General features: G+C 38.8%; 1 protein-coding gene across 2 annotated transcripts in view; it reads right to left on the reverse strand.

The window, feature by feature from the left end:
• Positions 1 to 24,083, reverse strand: part of Fhit (fragile histidine triad) — a 1,358,514-nt gene that overhangs the window by 92,370 nt on the left and 1,242,061 nt on the right. For both annotated transcript variants that reach the window (XM_028787201.1, XM_028787200.1), the window contains one exon: positions 2,499 to 2,567. In XM_028787201.1, the coding sequence (XP_028643034.1) occupies positions 2,499 to 2,567 (69 nt within the window). The remainder of the gene's footprint in view (positions 1 to 2,498; positions 2,568 to 24,083) is intronic.

Here is a 24,083-nt window from a genome sequence, read left to right on the forward strand (position 1 = left end):
AATCTGCTTTTAGGAGCTGTATATCACATAATACACGTACCCAGCTTTTGAAGGGGTATACAGTATCTATTTTAAAGATAAGAACATTAAGACATGGAAGCCAAGTGACATTATTGACTGTCACCTCCTGAGTAGGTTGCAATGAACTTGATTTTGTTACTCAATCCATTTCTAGTCTTGTACAACTGTCTCTATAAGGTATATTATAAGCTACTTTTGATTAAAAAAATCATTTTTATGAAAATTACTTTTTCATACGGCAGAGATACATGGAACATAGGAATGCATATTGTTTTATTTGTGAGTCTAGAGATGCCACTGGAGCATGCAGGAAGGGCAAAAGAGTATTAGAGGAGAGACAGGCCATGTGTTGTGCAATGTCAGCCATTGTGTTTTACATAGAGCTGAAATGTATCCACACAGATTCTGTCAATAGCACATTTGGAACATAAACAAGATTCAAGGTGACTGATCAGCCTAAGAAAGCAGTGTTTCAAACCTTTTAAATACTACTCCAGCAGCATTCACTTGTATATAAATCATGCGGTAATTTATTCATTAAAATAACTTGAACTTGGCAACATTTTATTAACCTTGGTTTACGTTAATAAGCTTTGTACTTGTGTTTTTAATATATCTCTGTATACAATGATCCTGTAACTCCAATTTTTTTCTCACATAGACTAAGTCATTACCAATCCCCAACCTGTATCCTACATCTGCTAAAACTGAGTTCACATTAGTGTGTTTACAGGTTTTCGGAAGCCAGGGTTGTAGACAGCACCTACTTTTACAGTAGATCTGCATCAGAATCACCTAGGAGGTTTTTGATAATTGTTTTTTGTGCCTTTATAATCTTTCCAAACACAATACATCAAAGATATCCCTAAGAAATAAGGGTTTCAGCTATTAGGTCACAAAGTATCACTCAAAACTAGTGGCTAGAGGGTGTCTACTCCATACAATTCCACTGCAAGTGTTGGAAAGGACAGTAAAAGATCCACCAAGTCCCAGGAGAGTCATGGAAGAATTTCCAACCTCCTGTTTTTCATTTTTAGTGTTTGGATAGCCATTTTAATGCCCAGCTAATTTGGAAAAACCATATCAATGTAGACAGAGATGTATAGTCCACATGGCCCCTGGGGATGAGGTAAAGATCTTTATATGGTTGGCAGAAACACATGATAAACAGCCAAAATTAGAGATAAAAATGGAAATTGCTTCCAAAAGGCTGGAAGTAGAGTATCAAATACATGACCAAAATCTGCTTGTCCTCTTTGACACCCAAGGCAGACATTGTTAATTGATCGACACATCTTTCCTTTTTACAACCAAAGTGCTCTTACAACAAGGACTCTACAGCACTGACACCATCTGACTCAGTTCTCATATGTGTAGAATATATTTAGTGCTCTTTGGCTATAACTAGTATGAAAACAGACATCATTTTATATTTTCTTCTAACTTATTGTACAATAGGCTGTGTTCCACACAGCACAAGCAGACACTGGATCATTCTCCTGTGGACAAGACACTAGAGAAGATTGCACAGCCCTTGGTGGTTCATGTGGTACTGGTTTGATATTGGTATTTTTGTATGTAAAGATCCAAAAATCAACCTCTAAAATATTCAGGAGCTTCAAGTCACAGGTATATCATTTAAATCAATGCAGTTTCTGTTCATGATAACTCAAAGTTCTACTTTGAATATATGCTCTTTGGAGAGACAAGTTGAGTCTACAGGTACACTAAGTACAAAGGCAGCATGTTTTTGCAAGTGTATATTATATATGTGTGTAAATGTTAGTATACTTGCATATGTATATACATATGCTAGAGGCTAGCACTGCATATCTTTCTCCATAACTGTTCCATCCTTTTTTTCTTAAGATGAGGTCTCCTTGGCCCTGGAGCTCACTCATGTAGCTACAGTAGCTTGTCAATAAGCTCCAGAGATCTGCCCATCTCCTTCATAGCCATTTTGTTACTAGTGTTTGGGCTACATATATATAGGTACTGTCATTCCCATCTTTTTATAGGGGTGCTGGGGAGCCAAACTCAGGTTCCTGTGGTTATAGGACAAATAATTTATCCACTGAGTCATTTACCCAGCACCGAATGTTAGCATATTTGTCTCAAAGAATTATATGTCACTTTGCTTGATTTCTACTGTTAACACTTTATATTATCTATGAAAATTCAGGATTATGTCTTTACACAGATATTAAGTGCCCTGGCAAACACGACAGAGGAGAAATCACAAGGCCACCTGGCTCGATATTGGGTTTCATCAGTAAAATGTATCATTATAATTCATTTATTTTAGATTCTGCTGATGGTCACTCTTGGCTTGTTAGCTTCTACTGCCACTTTCCAAGCTCTACTGGATAGAATATCATTTAAGATCCCGTCTGGGGTGACATATGGTTAATTGGGTTGATTTCATTGCACTGACAAGCCTTGTGATCAAATAATAAAGTCACAAAGGATAGACTCACCTCATCATATATGTTGTCATTCCTGCGGAAGTCCCCTGCCTTCCTGGGAAGAATGTGGACATGTACATGCTGAAATATAAAAGAAAGGGAAAAATGTGTTTAATTCCCCTTCTCTCTTTTGACTTGACAGTGATGCTTTCCTGGAGGCCAATTACTATCCACTGCTTCTTACCGGATTATTTTTTCAGAGGAAGATGATGTTCACCTTCAGAAACTACATCTGAAATCTGTTGAGAATAAAGAAGCACAAAACAAGAGGGAACAACTTGGTGGCATACAGAAGTTTGAGAGAAATGCCAGAGTCCATTACAGGCTTGGTGGAATTATTCATCACTGTCAGTCTGAGTTGTAGTTAGCCTGTGCTTTGAAATGACAGTATGTCTTAAGAGATGGCTGCTGTGACTCTGAAACTGACAAGAGAGAAGACCTGGCCAGAAAAAGAGTGCATAAGTAACCAGTGAGTAAGTGAAAGGAAGAAGTGGACTGGGCCAAGTCAAGACCCATTGAATAACAATTACACAACTGTAATGCACATGCACTCATTTATTTTTATTGACTATGACAACCAATGATTGTATTAGTACCAGATAGTTTTTCATTGAGTACTCTCACAACTCCTTTCTGAAATGTTCTCCATTTTACAGAAGGAGAAACCAATGCTAGAGAGGACAAGGCTCCAGATCTATAAAAAATGGTGTAATTGTCATAGAAAATGATATTACTCTCTCTTATTCTCCTGTTCTTTACCAACGTATACAATAATTCTGTGAACGTAAGTTTTTGAAAAAAATTAAAAATTAAATTGTGTGTGTGCGCGCACGTATGTGTGTGTGTGCACATGCACGTGTTTGTAGATCAGAAGGGCAAAGGACAACTGGCAGCATGTGCCCCTCCCACATTGCATATTCTTGGAATGAAACTCATGTCGTAAGTCTTGGCAACAAGTACCTTCACATGCTAAGCCATTTTCCTGACCTGCACTTAATCTTTTAAATCCCTCATTTTTTTAGTCTAGGACTCCTAAAGTACTAGGTAATAGACCCTGCTGTCCTATTAGGCAGAGATCATTAATCAGGACTCACAACATGTCTAATTTAACATGTATTCTTCAAGGTTAAGCTGGTATCTTAGTTTTACTCTACCAGTGGCATCTATTGTATGTCTCTAAGCCTAAACCTTATTCATGCCCTTGAGCTACATTCCTGCATCTATTATCAATGACAGAGAATGGAAGATGGAAATACTTATGAAAAGCAAGTAGAGAATCAAAGCACATTGACAATCATGCCCACCCTACATTGATTACTGTGTTTGGGCTGTAACCATGGACTTCCAGAGAACAGAACATGAAGTGTCTCTGTGGCTTCCTGTATAAGGAAGGGAGAATAATAAGATATTGTAGGAGAGGCAGCAGGCAAGGCTATCCATGGTAGGTGAAATAAAGAGGAACTTAGTGTTAGTCCCCCAGTACACAGTCCCCCAACTGTGACATCTTTCTGCCTAAAAGTTCTGCAGTCAATGAGGAAGCTCAGTCCAAAACCCCTCAGCAACTGGGACACAGGCATACTTCGGTCTCCAACTACGTGAGCGAAGAGAGATGGAGCCAGACACAAACAAATGTGGAGAGGTAAGTTACTAACTACCCAGGAACCAAATTTTAAAATGAAAGGCATGCAACACAAGCCCAAGAAAAAAATTCACTGTGCTCAATGGCTGAAGGATTGAGACATCAGGTCAGAGAAGGCAGGGAGCAGAAACAGCTGAGGACTCAAAGAGATCCCATGAAATCTTCAGTTGCAAATCTTGCTGTAACTTTTTCTTTCTTTACCCTTTTTCTTCCTTATCAAGACCTCCTTTTCTCCTTTCTTCCTTGATGTCATCCACCTGGTCTCAACTATCTTATTTACACATTAGTCATCACAAACTCCAGATCAGTGCTCTGTACTGTATTCAAACTGCAAGATGGTATGAATATAAAAATAACTACTTTTACCTCGAGTACTGTATGCCCAATACAGTTGGACTTCCTGTGTACTAGGTGTGTTACCATGCAATTTTCTATAAGGAGGACTGCAGTATTCCCTTCCTACAGGCCTAAAGTATCAAGTCATCTAAACACATGTTTGTTATAAGCTTGTCATGCTACTTAGCATGGTGTTCTGAATATACGTAGATGCAGGAAGAGTATCTTTACTGTTAAAAAGCATGCAACCTGAAGACCAGAGGTTACATCCAATGACTGGTTCTTACATTAACAAGAATGATACTTCACAAGATTCTTAACTGGTGTACATTTAAAGTATTTTTTTCTGCCAGAGTTTGTTTCTGTTGCTTTGATTAGTGTCTCTCAAACTGTAGTAAAGAGCTGGGTATTGCTAAAATTAAGAGCCTCTTAATTTACTTTCTAATAGATCCCCATGGGATGCTAGTCTAAGGTCATACTTTGAGAGACATTGGTCAAGACAACCCTTCTTGTTCTTAGGCCTACCCCTATGAAATGCACTCATGTTGAGCACAGAGGTGAACACTTTGTTTGGTCTGCCCTGCTGTGTTATGTAGAGACCTATGCCCAGGCTTGTGCACTACTTTCTGTCTGTACTTAAGACCATACCAGTGACTCCAGATCTGGACTTGACTCTAATTCCTATTCTACACTTTGCTTCCATGGATTCACTCATCAGAGCCATTTCTATATGCAGCTACCATTCAGCTCAGGAAATGTCACTGTGGATCATTGGCAACCATCTGAAACATGCTATGACACCAAAGACAGTAAACAGCTCACTGTCTAGGTGATTTTTCCCTAAGGGCATGATCTCAGCTTTTCCTGGTACATGATACAGTGACATAAACTTTTAGGTGACAGCCTAATCACAGGATTCTGACAACTCACTCAGCCTTCTAGGACATAGAAATCATGACAGAGCCAGCTCAGCTCTTGTAAGGAAGAGAAGGAAGGCTCAACCTACCAACATGATAAGTATATAAACCAAGAGATGGCAAGTTCCAGAAGCCCAGAGAATAGATAATTTCAAGAAAGAAGGAATCATCAATAGTGTTTACCATTGTTGAACGCTTAGTTGGTTTCAGTGAAACTGGAAAAACAACTATACAAAGCCCACGATTAGATACTCAATGGCATTAGTCATTAGTGAAATGCCAATCAAAACCACAGAGAGATACCACTTCACATCTACCAGGATGCCTCCAATCAAAAGGACAGACAAGGGCAAGTGTGGGGGAGACTGTGGAGCCATGGAAGCCTCAAACACTTTTGCACAGAGTGCAAAATGATGCAGCTGTATGTTAGAAAAACAGCTTGGCAATTCCTCAAAATGTTAAATATCCAGCCACCAAATGACCCAAAATTATATTTCTAGTATATACACATCAGAACTGAAACCATGTAGGCACAAAACCTTGTAATGCATATTTATAGCAATATTATTCACAATCATCAAAAAGTGGAAACAATCCTAAGTGACTATCAACTGATGAATGCCATAATAACAAGACAACAGAAGATGATTGGGCATAAAAAGGAACGGAGTTGCTAAGGGAAGGCATTATGCTAAGTGAAAGGACTCAGATCCGAATGGCCATTTATTACACGATCCCATTTATGAAATGTCCAGACTAGGCAAATTCACAGAGAAAGATCAGTGTTTCCTGGAGCAAAGTGAAGAGTGGCTGCCAAGAGAAACAGGGTTTAGTTGGAGGTGACTGATGTTTTCTTTTCTAGTGTCATATAGTAGTGATGGTCTCACAACTTTTTGAATGCATTAAAAACCACTGCACTTTTTACTTTAACAGTGTGAAGTGTATGAATTTTATCTCATTAGAGGTGTTGATAGGGACGACAGGAGTAGAGAGGCAACTGCAATAGCATCACCTTTTTTGCTACGCTTCTTCTTTCTGCTGTGCTGCTACTTCCATCATTGTTTCCACAAACACATTCATCACCTGAGGATGGTCAGTGCAATCAAAATAATATGCCTTTTCCCTAAGTATATCATAATTCAATTGTAGGAAATACAACAATGGCAGAAAAAAAGAGACATGAAAGGGATACAAGGGCTAGTATCCTTTCTTTTAAAAAAAACTGGATATTTTATTTACATTTCAGATGCTATCTCCTTTGCCCATTCCCCCCCAAAAGCCCCCATCCTATCCCCCCTCCTGTTGCTTCTATGAGGATGTATCCCCACCCTTCCACCCATTCCCTCCTTCCTACCCTCGAATTTCCCCACACATGAAGGCATCCAGCCTTCATGGGACTAAGGATCTCCTCTCCCACCTATTGCCCAACAAGGCCAATCTCTCCTACATACACAGCAGGAGCCATGGGTCCCTCCCTATGTGCCTCCAGGCTGGTGGTTTAGACCCTGGGAGCTCTGGTGGTTTGGTATTGTTGCTCTCCCCATGGGGCCGCAAACACTTTTAGCTCCTTCAGTCTTCTCTCTAACTCCTCCATTGGGAAGCCCACGATCAGTTCAATGGTTAGCTGTGAGCATCTGCTCCTGCTGTATATGTCAGGCTCTAATTGGCTACCTGCACCCCCAGTTGTGAGAGCTTGTGTGAACCCCTCTCTTCAACACTAGCCTATGAATGGTCATAGAAGGAAAACTCAACTTTAAAGAATAATAAAAGTAATGCTGTAGGGGACAGATATTTTCCAAAAGATACCTACATTCTAAACCTGGACTTGTGAACATAGTAGATTACAGGACAGGGGAAATAAAGGATGCATATGAAATGAGGTTGCTTACCAGCAGATCCTGAATTGAAAATCTACCCTGGATTATTTGGCTTGGCTCAGTGTCATCACAAGAGACCTTCAAAGCAGAAGTCACTAAATATCAAAATCCTCACCTCATGACCCAAAGGATGTAATTGAGAAAATGAAAAGCCAGGCCACAGATGGGAGAAAGTTTTTTAATATCATATATCTAAAAAGGGACTTGTATTTGGAGTACCTGAAGAACTCTTATAAGTCAAAAGTAACATGATGGTAGTTATAGCTTAAATAGACAGAAAATGTAAACATTTTCCCAAAAGAGAAACATAAATGATGAGGGAAAGATGCTAAACAGCTTCAATCCCGAACCACAATTACAGACTACTTCCCTTCTCTAGGGACAAGCAACTTTAGTAAGAGAGAGGCGATTACAAACACTGGTAGAGAAAATGAGAAGTGGGAATTTTGTATAGGTTGGGGGGAATATAAACTGGAACCCTGCTCTAGAAAACACCATGCCTTTCCTCAAAAGGCTAACCATAGAGCCACCAAATGACTCACGGCAGTAATTTACAAACTTGGTGTTTTAGTTTGCATATGCCCCAACACTCTTGTGTTAAAGACTCAGCTAATAGGGATTTTTCAGAGTCATTGAATTATAAAGGCCACGACTTCATCATTGGATTAATTCACCTGGGGGGTGATGTTCTGATGATATTATTAGGAAGTGGTGAATCCTTAGAATATAGGGCATCCTTGGAGGAAATATGTCACTTGGGAGTCTGCCTTGTCTTCTCCCATGAAAGTCTTTGCTGCTTATTCTTGGCTTCCAGGAAGTGAACAGTTCTGGAGCTCCATATCCTCCTTCTCCTCATTCTCCTCCTCGTTCTCCTCCTCATTCTCCTCCTCGTTCTCCTCCTCATTCTCTTCCTCATTCTCATCCTTGTCCTCCTCGTCCTCCTCATCCTCCTCGTCTTCCTCGTCCTCCTCCTCCTCTTGATTTGTTTGTTTGTTTGTTTGTTTTTGTTTTTGTTTTCTCTTTTATTTTTTTTAAATGGATATTTTCTTTATTTACATTTCAAATGTTATCTTCATTCCCAGTTTCCCCTCTGCAAATCTCCTATCCCATGACCCTTACCGTGTTTCTATAAGGGTGCTCACCCACCTACCCACCCACTCCTGCTCACCACCCTAGCATTCCTTTACACTGGGGGCATCAAGCCTTCACAGGACCAAGGGCCTCCCTTCCATTGATGCCAGATAAGTCCCATTCAGCTCCTTCAGTTCTTCCCTTCTTCCTCTAACTTCTTCATTGGATTCCCTGTGCTCAGTCCAATGGTTGGCTGTGAGCATCCACATCTGTATTTGTCAGGATCTGGCAGAGCCTCTCAGGAGACAGCTATATCAGGCTCCTGTCAGCAAGCACTTTTTGGCATTGGCAATAGTGTCTGGGTTTGGCATGTGGAGTGGATCCCCAAGTGGGGCAGTCTCTGGATGGCCTTTCCTTCAGTCTCTTTTCTACTCTTTCTCCCTGTATTTCCATTAGACAGGAGCAATTCTGGGTTAAAATTTGGAGATGGGTGGGTGGCCCCATCCCTCAACCTCTGGATATAGTCTCGACAGGTTCTGCCTCTCATTTGTGGGTATTTCAGCTAATGCTATCCCCATGAAATCCTGAAAGGCTCTTATTTCCTGGCATCTGGGATTTACCCCATTGCTATGCACCTCTGTTCAATTTTCTAACACTCTGTATATTTCCTCCATCTCTTCCCATACCTGATTCTGCCCCTCTTCCTCCTCTTCTCTTCCTCTCAAGTACCTCCCACTCTCTACTTTCCTTGAATATTTTGTTCCCCCTTCTAAGTAGGACTGAAGAATCCACTCTGTGGTCTTCCTTCTTCTTGAGCTTCATGTGGTCTGTGAGTTGTATATTCCATGCTCTTTATCTAACATCCACTTATCAGTGAATAAATACCATGTGTGTTCTTTTGTGACTGAGTTACCTCATTCAGGATATTTTCTAGATCCACCTATTTGCCTGTGAATTTCAAGAAGTCATTGTTTTTAATAGCTGAGTAGTATTCCATTGTGCAAATGTACAACATTTTCTGAAACCATTCCTTTGTTGAGGGACATCTGGGTTGTTTCCAGCTTCTGGCTATTATAAATAAGGCTGGTATGAACACAGTGGAGCATGTGTCCTTATTACATGTTGAAGTATCTTGGGTATATGCCCAGGAATGGTATAGTTGGGTCCTCCAGTAATGCTATGTCCTATTTTCTGAGAAACCACCAGACTGATTTCCAGAGTGGTTTTACCAGCTTGCAATCCCATCAGCAATGGAGGAGTGTTCCTTTTTCTTCATATCCTCACCAGCATCTGCTGTCACCTAAGTTTTTGATCTTAGCTATTCTGATTGGTGTGAGGGCATTTTGATTTGCATTTCCCTATGACTAAGGATTTGAACATTTCTTTAGGTGCTTCTGTCCTTCCCTATCTTTTTTTCATAACTTTTGGTTGAAAGTCAATTTTATTTGATATTAGAATGGCTACCCTAGCTTGGGACTATTTGCTTGGAAAATTGTTTTCCAGACCTTTATTCTAAGCTAGTGTCTGTCTTTGACTCTGAGGTGTGTTTCCTGTAAGCAGCAAAATGCTGGGACCTGTTTATGTATACAGTCTGTTAGTCTATGCCTTTTTATTGGAGAATTGAGTCCACTGATGTTAAGAGATATTAAGGAATAATCATTGTTGCTTCCTGTTATTTTTGTTGATAGGGGTGGAATTATGTTTGTGTGGCTACCTTCTTTTGGGTTTGTAGAAAGAAGATTACTTTCTTGCTTTTTCTAGGGTGTATCCCTCCTTGTGTTGAAGTTTTCCATCCATTATCCTTTGTAGGGCTGGATTTGTAGAAAGATATTATGTAAATTTCCTTTTGGCATAGAATATCTTATGGTAATTGAGAGTTTTGTTGGGTACAGTAGCCTGGGCTGACATTTGTGTTCTCTTAGGGTCTGTATGACATCTGCTCAGGATCTTCTAGCTTTCATAGTTTCTGGTTAGAAGTCTGGTATAATTCTGATAGGTCTGCCTTTATATGTTACTTGACTTTCTTCCCTTATTGCTTTTAATATTCTTTGTTCTGTATATTTGGTGTTTTCACTATTATGTGACAGGAGGAATTTCTTTTCTGGTCCAATTTATTTGGAATTATGTAGGCTTCTTTTATGTTTATGGACATCTTTTTCTTTAGGTTAGGGAAATTTTCTTCTATAATTTTGTTGAAGATATTTACTGGCCCTTTAAGTTGGGAATGTTCGCTTTCTTCTATACCTATTATCCTTTGGTCTTCTCATTGTGTCCTGGATTTCTTGGATGTTTCAGGTTAGGAACATTTTGAATTTTGCATTTTCTTTGATTGTTCTGTCAATGTTTTCTATGGTATCTTCTGCACCTGAGATCTCTCTTCTATCTCTTGTATTTTGTTGGCGATACTTGCATCTATGACTCCTGATCTTTTTCCTAGGCTATCTCCAGGGTTGTCTCCCTTTGTGATTTCTTTATTGTTTCTATTTCCATTTTTAGATCCTGGATGGATTTGTTCAATTCCTTCATCTGTTTGGTTGTGTTTTCCTGTAATTCTTTAAGAGAATTTTGTGTTTCCTCTTAAAGGGCTTCTACCTGTTTACCTGTGTTCTCTTGTATTTCTTTAAGGAAGTTATTTATGTCCTTCTTAAAGTCCTCTATCATCATCATGAGACGTGATTTTAAATCAGAGTCTTGCTTTTCTGGGGTGTTGGGGTATCCAGGGCTTGCTGTGATGGGAGAATTGGGTTCTGATGATGCCATGCAGCCTTGGTTACTGTTGATTATGTACTTGCCCTTGCCTCTTGCCATCTGCTTATCTCTGGTCTTAGCTGGTCTTGCTGCCTCTGATTGTGGCTTGTTCTTTCTGAAAGCCTGTATGTCAGCACTTCTGGGAGACCATTTCTCTCTGGGAGGAATTTGGGTATGAAGAGCTGTGGCACAGAGTCAGCTCTGGCACAGGTGGAAACCGGAAGGATCCGGTCCGAGGCTGCTCCTTAGTTCCTGTCCTGATTGCTCTGGGCTGGTCCCTCTTGGGCCAGAATTTAAGCAGAAGTGGTGGTCTCATCTGTGCTCTCAGGTGTGTCAGCACTCTGGGGAGAATAGTTCTCTGCAGGTGGGATTTGGGTATGGAGAGCTGGGGCACAAGGTCAATTCAGGGGCACAGATGCAAACTCCATACCCTTTTTACATTACTGTCTTTCTTACTATGGCACAGAAACGGAGGAATCAGATTACCATGGACTAGAATCTTGGAAACAAGAAGATCAATCATTTTTTCTCTAACTTGTTTCTCTCAAGTATTTGGTCATAGCAAAACCAAACAAGCAAACAAACAAGCAAACAACCTAACAAAAACCAAAGAAACAAAAACAAATATGTTGTGTATAATTTTAAAATCACACTAGTTCCTTCCTCAAGGCTGTGCTTTCGCCAGCCCAAGCTCCACTTGGTCATCTCTTTTCAGCTAGCTTTGCCAAGCCAGATCTCTGAGCTCACTCTACCACCAGCCTGCTTGGTTTTGCTTACCTCTACTCTGGAGCTCTCTATCCTTTGCCCAGTTCTCCCATTCCAAAGCCCAACAAATCCTGCCCCAGCTGTGTTCTTTCTCTTCCAGCCCACTTTAATGCCGTGAATGGAAAACATCAGACAGGCTTAATATTTAAAACTAGCCAGATAACTCAACAGCTAGGTGAAGAATGTATTACTCTAAACTCATCAGCTATCCTATATCAGAATTCCACTGGTGGCAGAGGGCAGCTCTAGTTGCCTCCAGGCCTTACATCATTCCTGCTCCTCCTCTCAAAGCCTGGCTGAAACTCCCCCCTTTTGTCCCTTTCTATTCCTCTTAGAACCGGGTAATCCTACCTCTATTCCTTTGCCCAATGATTGGCTTCCATCACCTTTATTGACACAATTAAGAACCAATTAGAAAAATGACACCACTACCGATATCTTTTCTGTCCAATAAAAAAATAAAAAGCCTCTTCTCCCAGAAGTAAATTGAGAAATACCATGACAAGTAAACTATACAGTATGAAGTACAAATGACATCCAGTCCATCAATCTGTCAATTTAGATAAAGTACTCTACCATATTTCCTAACTGAAATAATTATGATTCTATCCCTGGATTATGCTTAAAATTTTTGCCTACAACATCACTTGGAAACCATGCCATCTACTCTCTATAAACTCTATGTTAAGCAATTTGAGTTTGATTATGAGACTAAAAGTAGTCTTCAACCCCACGAGAAACAACAAACTGTTACCTGAAAATATAGGAAGCACTAAACATAGCTTCCAAAACTAAGCCAAAGTAGAGACAGCTGAATATCTGGACAGTCTCCCATTTTTCAAAATCTACAAGCATCTGTCTCTGGTCTTCTGACTAATCATCAACTATCTTACAGACTTATGCAGAAAATTGAAGGGCCACTGAACCTGTCTCGACAAAACCAGTAGTCGACTTTTCTAAGAAATGTGACCTTCTCTGGACAGTGATGTCTGAAGCCTATCTGGACCCCTACCTTCACCCTTGTCTCTGCCTCTTCCTCCTGGAATCCAGAAATCATATCTTTTTTTTCCTTCACCCAGCAATTTGCTTCTGCTGTCTTTATTGACACAATCAACAACCAGTTAGGGAAATGCCACCTCAACCTACACAAATAAATAGCCAATAAAAACAAATTTACATGACCTAAAGTTTTAGAGACTTTACATTTTTTTTTTTATCAGTACAACACTTCTATAGAGTTGACACAAGTCTAGGTAAGGAAGTGAGACAAATTTTCCACAGTAAGATTCGGGTAAAGCTTCATGTATATTATGCTTTTCATGAAATTTGAAATATCATCAAAAGCTCTCAAATGGGAATAGCAAACTATGTTTACTAATAAAGTTGTTCCAATTTTTTGATCATCAAACTAACACATTTGGAGCATGGAACATACAGAGAAGGCAGAAAACACTCAGAAAAAAAATCAAGAATATTCAATTATTCTCATGAGTGAGTGATAAAAAATTCCTTTTCTTAGAAACATAACAATATAAATACTTTTCTTTGTCTCTGTGGACCTGAAACACACTTGGAAACAAGAGTGGAAATACAAGTGGCCTATTGGGAAAGTAATCACTAAATAGATCAGTCAGGGGTCCAACAAAAGGAAGGGTAGCCAGTAAATAAATCATTATCAAGTGAATTACTTCTGTGAGTGACCAGTTTCTTCTCATGGGGGAACTTGAGGACATAGTCTAAATCATGTACACATGACTCCCATTCCAAGGGTGAGAGAAGCAGACTATTTACATATTGGTTGAGGAGTATTCTTGGACACATATAAATAGTCTAACATGTCTGTTTCCTTTACCTTGAGGATAAAGAGTGAGATCTTGCCCTAAGCATTATCTCAATAGAAATCAGGTCAACAAGGGTATATCATAGCCCTAGAACATGAAGTCAAAGTGTTGTAAATAGACAGCAAGACCCCATTTTAAGCAACTAATGTCTCATATCTAATACATTAGGTCTCATGATCTAATGCTGGGTTACATGTTTAGGGTTTTACTCTCCTTTCGATGGGTGTGAGAAAGATGACAATATGATAAAAGCCTCATCAGTGGGTCTCAATCTTCCAATCACATGGGCCTATGGTGTTCAGAGCAGGATTGGAGTGGGTGAGGGGAATATAGGCATGGGAACAAGATTTCTACCGAAGACAGAACATCTACAACAGCCTCTACATCAGATTCAGCTGGAATTTGTTAGCGCTTTCTGTCTAGGGATTCTATATATAACATCAACGAAAAAAAAACCTATTACTATAAACAAAACATTAAAATTACAAATATATGTTCAAAAACATTAAGGAGTCACACAATCCAATTCCTTCACTCTATAGAACAGGAAAGTGCTTCTAGGAAGACCAATAGCAAGCCAATGTTATAGGGCCAGGGCTACAACTGTAGGCCTTGATTTGTCTTCATGTCATCCCATTCCATCTTCCCAAGATTTAAGAAAGGGAGAAGCTCCACAGAGTGGGACTTGGGTTATAGTCTCTAGAGAATGGATGCCAGGGTCCAGGTATTACCTATGCTTCTTAGCACATGAAATGCTTTGTTGTTTAAACTCATTTCATCTTCCCAGATCTATCAAGTGTCCATAAACCAGCAAACTAATTCATGAAATTACTGTCCATACTATAGGAACACATGTTATAATGTTTAGGCTGATGCTGTCACATGGTAAATATTTAACACATCACAGGAATGACTATATCACACAACAGTGCCTCTGAAAACACCAAGAACAACCTGCTTCTACTGTAAGCCAGAAGTCTTATTCTTTAGTGAGTTGGCTGTCATGAATACGAAAGCTAATGCTTTTGGTATGACTGGATATGCCTCATTTTCTGCTACCATAGGTAAGGTCAGCATGGCATCACCAAGAGCCACTTCATTGAAAAATAAATGTCACTAGAAATGATGTCGTTCACAGAGCTTGGAGGACACCTTAACATGACCAATTGAGGAGGCAAAGCAGTGAGCTGTCAAAACTCAAAGGTGTACATGAAGACATACAGGTGGCTTCTGAGCTCTGCTGCTCAGAGCTCTTTCATTGAGAATATCGAGTATGCTCAGGCAGCTGGGTTGCCTTTAACAAAACATGGAATAGAGTTTTCCATGTATTCAAACTGGCCCAGTCAAATTGAGAAACTTAAAGAAAAAGGATAAAGTACCAAGTCAGTTAAAAAATAAAACAAAATAAGCAAACAAAAAAATCTTGCAGGATTTGTGGAGCCCCTATAGAGTTCCGTGGCTTAACAATTGTGTTTTGAAGCCATACATCACCAGCCGTGCTCCAATGGTGAGTTATAATCATACATCATGAGAAGGATGGCACTCTCCTGATATATGGGCTCCGTACATCATCTGAGCACCATGGACGCGATGATGTATTGCTCTGAGCCACAATGAGCATTTAAAGGAGCTTTTAGCAACCAGACAGTTTTAAATTTCAAATTTTCTAAAAATCAAGGTCTTTTCAAGCCAGATAAAAGCAAGGTGAGGGAATTCGATGTTATATAGAGCCACCCAAGTCTGAGAGCTTGCCAATCTGTCATTGCCTTTTGACTTCAAGCTCAGGAAGTATGAATGATAGACAGGCTCTTTTTTCACTGCTTTTCTATGAGAACAGAAGTCCAGGGTCCCGACCAAATAGGAGCAAGTGTCAGTACTTCTATTTTGCCAATCAGTTTCCCCTATATTCCATATTGTAAGCACAAGCTGCTCATCACCATCCTAAACACTGCCTAGCAGGAGATGCTGTGATGGGAAACTGGCAAAACCTAGAGAGATCATTTCTATTTTCTTTGCTAAAAGAAGTTCTTCTACTGAAATCTAAAACAAAGCAAAGCAAAAGGAACTGATAAAAAGTAGATCAACTTCCTAAACCATTTCTCTCAATCTCCAAATAGGGTAGAAAAGGATCCTTTCCTAATATTTGTTTGTAAGACATAAGCAGTTCTGACCATGAATGAGAAAATTGATGGAGAATGGAATAGGGACTTCTCATCCAGAGGCACACATGGGAGCTACTGTGACAGTTTAGTCACCTGTCCTCTTTTAATGTGTTAATAAGATAGTAATACAGCTTATGAGAAAGTAATGTGGCTTTATGAGAATGCACCCACTTTGATTAAGACCTATGTGCTGGGGGCATATGCTCAGAATAATTACTATCGATTAGGAAAACAGGTGTTGGGAGAACGTTCTCTCCCCTTGCTTAAATTTTCACTGCAATAGGCAGAACAATATGAAACTCTCCCTACTGTTTGGTAATAGACACTAATGGTGACATTGAGAGACAATTATATTTCCAGTGGCATTTTCTGCTTTCCTTTACCAAGTGTATTAAAGGAACAATCAGTGGTAGAGATATTGCCATGTAGAGAGGAACATCTGGGTGTGAGAAATTAACGGTCTTCTTTCTTATTATCTTGCCTGCAGTTTATCATTTGTTTATCTTCCTCCAGTGGATTCCAACTCTCAAATTATTATAGATATGGCATCTACTTTCAAACCATCACTTATCTCAAAAAGGTCCAGGCTCATTTAATTTTATAACAGGGGGCTAATATTTACTAGGAGTGATAAAGACGTGGTAAGGTGCATCACTTGTTACTCTGAGGTTGCCAACTGAATGATGTGAGTGAGGCAGGTTTTACATTTGGAAAGATTGGGTTCTTGTACAAGTTGTTAAATGAATTCATCAAATATGCTTCTTTTCTTCTTTGTAGAGAGGTATAAAGTTGAAATGTTCCTTCTATTAGGTAAAACTCTTCATCTATACATCTATCTATCTACCATCCACAATTATTTTTACTTTTATAGCTATTATTGATATGGGAATACTATACACCAAGAACTATACTTATTCATATATAAACGCATACATATATACATAAATATCCATATTTGGTTATGCTCATGTGACAACAGAGATAGAATCTCGGTTTAACTATTTTAAAGAGTCTCTCTGTTCAGGCAGAACACATGAGCTCACAGTCCTCTGTGGTAATATGTTCTGTTGCTTTTGTGGAACGTCTGGTCTGAGTGTTGCCATTACGAGAGTGACATTCAAGAATCCAGAGACTATGACTTGATCACATGACATTGTAATCACTGTATTTCTGATGGTTTTGAGTATTGGCAATCCAAATTAAAATGAATTTTTTTCCCTGTGAAATGCCTTTCTCATCCCTTCTCGTCCTCCTGCCCTTGTCTTTCAAGAGGCCTTCCACTGTGCAAGTTTAGATTCCCTAGGGATCCTCTGATGCTATGAATGTGGACGACAGTTTTACCCATAGAGTATAAAAAAAAAAACCACAAGTGGTTATCTTCCATTACTTTCATTACTTTAGAATTCTGTGATATTCTGTATTGCAGTTTTCTTCTGATATTCCCCTGATTCCAATTCCATGTTCCTAAGTTAAAGAACATATTTGTTAAGTATTATTGGGATAGGTCAATATGAGATCGATTAATTTAGGGATAAATAAATGGGACATGTGATAGAAGATGGAAGGAAGTATGGATGAATATACAAGTAGGAAAATGAATGGATGGATGGAGAAATGGTTAAATAAGGCTTACTATAGTACTCCTGATTTCTTATATAGAAATTAACATACATGTCTGGTTTTCTTAGCCATTCATGTCCTTTCCCTCATCTTGAGAGTCTCTGGTCATTACAAGGATATGGCCTACAGAAAGCCACTGTGAAGACAATACACATATCATTCCTCTACACCAAAGAACATCTTCCCACCCAAATGCCACTTTAACAGCTTTCTCTGTGCAATCTTTATTTTAGAACACCTTAGACATGACCTGTGTCTGGAGCAACATCTCATCCTACAATCAGTAGGTCTACAATCCTACAATCAAAGACTGTCAAGGAGCCTACTCATTGTTCAGCACGGACTTTCCTAACAGCTACCATGTCTCCCTCTCAAAAGATAAGAAAACCAGCTCATTTCTGACCTTCAGACATTAACTCTCTCTTTAGTAGACAGAATACCAAAAACATGTGCATTTTTTTGCATGCCATATCCTATATTGAAACATTAATCTAGAGAGTTAATCCCTCCTCTATCTTTCTGTTGAGGTCACAATAAAGGAATTGGATGCAAATGAAACATTTTTCCTTGTCTTACTCATTTTGTGCCAGATTCGCACTGCTTTACTGTTTGCCCTGCACCTAATTACCGTTCTTTAATTTATGTGTCAATAAAATGTATAATAATAATAAACGTTTACTGCTCAATGAATAAACATTCAGATGAAGCCTTTAATGGGGGTTACATGTTGTGAAGCAGCACTGTGGCTTTCTAGAAATCTTGCACTCTACTTAATGAACATCATTTCCATAATCTGTGCATTATGGCTTAAGCCTCCCTTTAGGAGTATTTTACCAAGGAAAAATTCATGAAATACTTCTAGTCCAAAGGGGAAAAATTGTTAAGGGGATTAATAACTTGTTCCGTTAAAGAGACAGGACAAGCTTTCATGTCCCTCCAGAGACTGTAACTTAGTAATTATGGTGGTGGCTTTTCCTAATTACCTCTCCAGTCAGGTGCATCTCTCCTATGGATTTTACCTTTGAAATTTGGTTTAAATGAAAGTGATGAGACACACAGAAAGGCCAGATGTAAAGGTCAAGACTGGGTAAATTCCCTTTTCTGTGCTAAAAAAAAGACCAGGCAAGAGAGCCAAACATTTAGGGGATATCAAGATACAGGCAAAGAGATACTGTGGAAATAGAATCAGAAAAATAGTTTGATTATTATAGAGACACCTGGGGGTGACATCAAGATAAAACAGTGGATAAAGGTGCTTGTTGCCAAGCTTGACAACCTGAAGTCAACCCCTAGGACTCAATATGGCTGAAAAGGATAATATGTCTCTCACAAGTTGTCCTCAAACTTTACATGTGTGTTGTGGTACATGTACTCATACACATGAGCACACAAAAGTAATTTTCAAATATGTTTTAACAAAACCAATCAAGAGGCTGGTTCAGTGTTTAAGGATACTTGTTGCCCTTCCAGATGACCCAGCTTTGGTTCCCAGCATCTGAAGGTGGCTTACAGCTGCCAGTAATTTCTGTCCCAAATGTTTGATACATTCCTCTGACTCTGTGGGCCCCAGAAATTCATGTAGTGCATATTGCATACATGTAGATATTCAAACACATAAAATTAAATAAATCTGAAAAGAATTTTAACTTGACCTAGAAGTAACTAATACAAAATTCTAGGCTGATATTCATTCGGATGGCATTTTACATTATTTTCTATGTGAGGGTTTATTTTTAAGTAAACTTACTTAGCAGATTTTAACATTTCCATCATTTCAAAAGGTTAATCTAAGTAATTTTTGAAAATTGTTCTCTCTCTCTCTCTCTCTCTCTCTCTCTCTCTCTCTCTCTCTCTCTCCAGGGTCTCTGTGTAGCCCTGGCTGTCCTGGAACTCACTCTGTATACCAGGCTGGCCTCAGACTTGAAGATCTTCCTGCTTCTTCCTTATAAGTAGATTAAAGTAAATAGGATCAAAGGCTTATACCACTATGCCCCAGGGTGAAAATTATATTCTTAAAAGAAGATACTTAAAAAAAAATCACTGCAGCACAATGATACATTTTCTCCTCTGACAGGCCAGAAGTGGGCTATTCAGTAGAAGAGAATCAAAGATGTAGGGGGAGATCAAGGAAGAAAGACTCGTGGTGGTGTGACACAAACCAGGTATTCAGAACAGTGATGAAACATGCTAAGTGACAGCTGTCACTCCATGACTTGTCAGACTGACTTACTGGTAGGTTGGCACATGTTATATAAATGCTGCCAGGAAGGACTCATTGTATATTCTCAGAAGTCATGTGTCTTTAGTACAACTGAGTATGTCCACAATTGTGTGCAATATTTTGAATCTGTAGTGATATTTACCCCCAAGGAAGAGCATATACTTTGAGTTCCTAACTGAAAGCTATGCCACAACCATTTTGTGATGTGCAATGACTGCTTTATTCCTTGCTTTGACTCTCACTGCAAAAGCTTTCCACTGAAGATTATCTTCCCTTAATATGAGACAAATATAAGATTTTCATTATTTCAATATTGCAATTTTCACTTATAACTTCAACAAAGTAAAACATCCAGCATACATAGATCCATCATGATCCAAATTTGATCATATTTCTCCACTAGATTCCTGTCCCCAACCATATTCCATTTTTTTAATTATATGAAAGCTTTTATATTTTCTAGTGTTCTTGAATTAGAAAGTGTAAAGTTAGAGACAAGGTGGTCAAGAGGGCAAGTGAACAAACTGGTAGGATTAAGTTGATTCATTATTTAGATGGTTCTGATTTCCTTGTAACTCAAGGGAGCACATGTTTACTCCAGAGTGGAACATTGAAAGAACAACATCCTTTTCTAGGATTGGGTACAATGGACCGAGCTATGAAGTAAACACTGTATCTTGCAGAGGTCTACCCAACATGTCACAAGCTCATATGACCTTGGGTAATCACCACCTCACAAAGCTAGTCACACCAGTGGCTCATTACAGAATTTGTAGTGTGTGGCTTATGAAGGCATACATACAGTAGAGTAGCATTCACTCAGTAAAAGCAGGCACTGGCTGTTACCACAATGCTGTAGATGAACCTGAAGCCCATCTGCCAAAACAATATAATGCAGGAACAAAAAGAAAATTGAATCTTTGGTATTGTACTTATGCTCAAGTTTAAGAAAAAACAACTAAAAATATAGAGATAGAGAATAAACCAGTAGATCATGAGCTAATGGAAGTGGAGACAGAAGTAGATAGATGTGGAACAGAGGACGCGAAGCTCCCCCAGAGAGATAGAGACTGGTTTCACAGCCCTGCTGGATAGAACAATCTGCACATTCTCTAAGTAGTTAAATAATATAGTTCAATGTTTAAGCCTACAAAATCCTTTATATACTTTTTGTATTTAGTAGATAACTTAATTGTAAATACTGTATAAATATTTGACACACAAAATGATTTAGAGGATAATGACAAGAATAAAATCTTTATCTGTTTTTGTTTGTTCTCACTGGTTTCCCAACCATATCTACTTTTTAAATAAATTTATATATAATATCTTATATACATCATATAATAATATAGATTATATAATATTATGTATATATCATATACACAAAACAAACAAAATGAAAACAACAGCCATGTACTAGAGCTTCAAAGAATATTTTTGATCCCTGCTTTCTTGAACCTATGTAGTATCTGTAGGTATACAAGTTAAATTTCATTAGATGTAGGATTCCTAGTAAGTGATGAGATTTTTAATATTCTTTGTCACAAAACAAAGAAAAACATGCATAACTATATAAACTGATATATACCTTAATTTTCTCTACTGTAGAAATTATTTGAATGTCTCTATCTCTCTTTATCTCTATCTCTATCATCTCTATCTCTAATCTACACCTACACACACACACACACATATATGTATGTGTATATATATATATATGTATATATATATGTATATGCTGCATACCTAAAGTCAACACAGCAAAGTTTTCTTAAAATAAGCAAAACATACATTATTTTTATGAGTTAGAATCTTAAAATAGTCATTATATAACCCATTGCAAACAAATATATATTCTCAGTCAAGTCCCCACAACACAGAAGCATCATTTTGGTAGCTTAAGACAGAGCCAATGACTGGGGTTAGGCCAATGATCCTATTCTATTAGGACCTCCTAAATCAGAGCTTGGTTTGGGGCTAAAGGGATGGCAAAGGAACATTCAGAGGGGAGCACATCATCTGAGCCAGCTCTTATACAGATAGCAAGAGAGATTTGTGGGACCCAGTGTGTGGTAGCTCTGAGTCACAAACAATGAATTCTGCTAAGGCAGTAACAATAAAATAGGAAACAAAGAACCATGGAAGGCCCAGAAACCAACCCTCATTCATCTTATTATAAACATTGTTGTTAAATGTGGCAGAGTGTCCAGACATTGTCAGGAAATTGGACAATATGAAGAACTAACGATATCCTTTTTCTGGGTGAATTTGGTGACTATGGTACAGTGTTTATATTGATTCAAGTTTTCACGTTGATGTTGGAATGCTCACTCTCATTGGTGTCCCTACGTGAAACAGTCTGGCCATTAATAGAAGGAAGACACACAGCAGGTTAGTTAAAAGCCTCCTTTCAAATAGGCACCTGCTGTTGAGTATAGACAGGAAATCTAATTTATCAGAAATCTTACCATACTATGACAGTATTATAGTCCCACATATTACTGTTAAAATATCTCTTAGGAACATTTGGTATGAACAACACATTCTAATGGTATCGGTCAGAACGTGCGGGGCTGAGAAGCCTAGATGGGTTGTAATAGTCATGATTCTTCTAAATCAGTGGTTCTCAACCTTCCTAATGCTGCAATCTGTTAACATAGTTTCTCATGTTGTGGTGATGCCAGCCATAAAATAATTTTTGTTGCTACTTTATAACTGTAACTTTGCTAATATTAGGAATTATAATATAAATATCTATGTTTTTTAATGATCTTAAGCAACCCCTGTAAAAATGTTGCTCAACCTCACAAACAATTATGGCCTGTAGATTGAGAGGCACTGTTCTAGATAATTTTTAACCATGGATGTTAGCATTTGGTGAAGAAACCATCTAAAGGTTATGCATTTCACCAGTGATAAAATAAGCATGTATCCTTAGTACTGGCTTAGGACACTGCTATCCCCTGGATACTGTCAGTGTTGGCTTCATTCACTAAGATGAGCAAGCAACAGTTAGTTTGTCAAAAAAAAATTAGTTATAGAAAATAGCTATGTCAGATCCAAGGATATAAATTGTGAATTGAGTTTTCCTTCTAAATAATATTATACCATCAACAGTAACAGGTCTACTCAATGAGTATCAAAGAAGAAGCTGGAAGAGAAATGACAGATCCTGTAGGTGGCACAAATTTGTCATGTGCATGGAGGTGCACATGACATAGGGATCCAGTTGCCAAGGTGGACCATTTTGGCAACTCTTAACTTTTACCCTGAGCCGTGTGACATGAAAACTTCAACTCCCTCTTTCTAGGTCAAGAGATGATGGTACATGGATTCTGGAAGTCTACAGCCAAGGCCTAATTCCTGGTCCTGCAGCTTAAACTGAGACAGTCATTCAACATTTGGGAGCTTCAAGTTCCTCACTTAGCAGATGAGCCTATTTCATGGGGCTGCTGTGAGAGTGGAATGTATTACTATTGCAAACTGCTCAAGCTAGTATCTGTGAACAATGTGAACTTGTGGCTTTCACTGCTGTTGTTACAGACAGATCACTTACAACGACTCCCAAAGTAACTTCTCTTAGTGATACTCAAGCCCACACAAACCTTCTCTGAATGTCTAAAAAGAGTATCTCTAAAAAAATTGTAAGTCAATTTTCAACTTTATTTTAAGGAGTTCATAATTCTTACATGAAATTGCTCTATTGCAGACTAATTCCTAAATTAGAAGCATGTAGAATTACTCTCCTGGAAAGCAATGTGGGATTACACACACATACAGTCTGGCTCGAAGGAGCTCTGTGGCTTCCACAGAGCACACTGTGGAGCCCTTTACAGCCCCTCTCTCATCCCACAAGGGAGATGTGGGATGCAGAGAGCTGGGATGTCTTTCTTTTGCAGGGAAACAGATTGTAGGCTGTAGAGTTCTGAGATGAGCTGAGTGGAATGCTCAGGCCCACACTTATTTCCAGCCCAAGTCTGGAAAGGCAAGTGAACATCTCTAAACTTTGGCTCCTACATGTATAAAATAGAGATAATGAAGAAGCTTCTCGAAATGGCTTCTGGGAAGATCAGCTGTGTGGGATCTTTTAGTACAAGTGTGTAGCTGTTATTCCAGCATGGACCATAATAAACACAAAGTAAACCCAGAGAAGATGTGATGTAAAGGAGCAGATTAAGTGGAATAGGATGAAGAAGAAAGAGGAGACATGCCCTTCACTGTATGCGAGACTAAGCAGACCTTGCTGGACTTAAAATTAGGAGATGTTATTTTTTTAACGCACTAGGAGAATCAGATACAATAGTGTGTGTAATAGCACTAGGCAATAGCTTCTAATTCCTCAGAAGAGCACCTCTGCTGTGAAAGCACGGATGATGAAAGGAGACCCACTGCACTCA

This window comes from Grammomys surdaster, unplaced genomic scaffold, assembly GCF_004785775.1.
Source record: "Grammomys surdaster isolate TR1022 unplaced genomic scaffold, NIH_TR_1.0 125614, whole genome shotgun sequence".
Classification (NCBI taxonomy): domain Eukaryota; kingdom Metazoa; phylum Chordata; class Mammalia; order Rodentia; family Muridae; genus Grammomys; species Grammomys surdaster.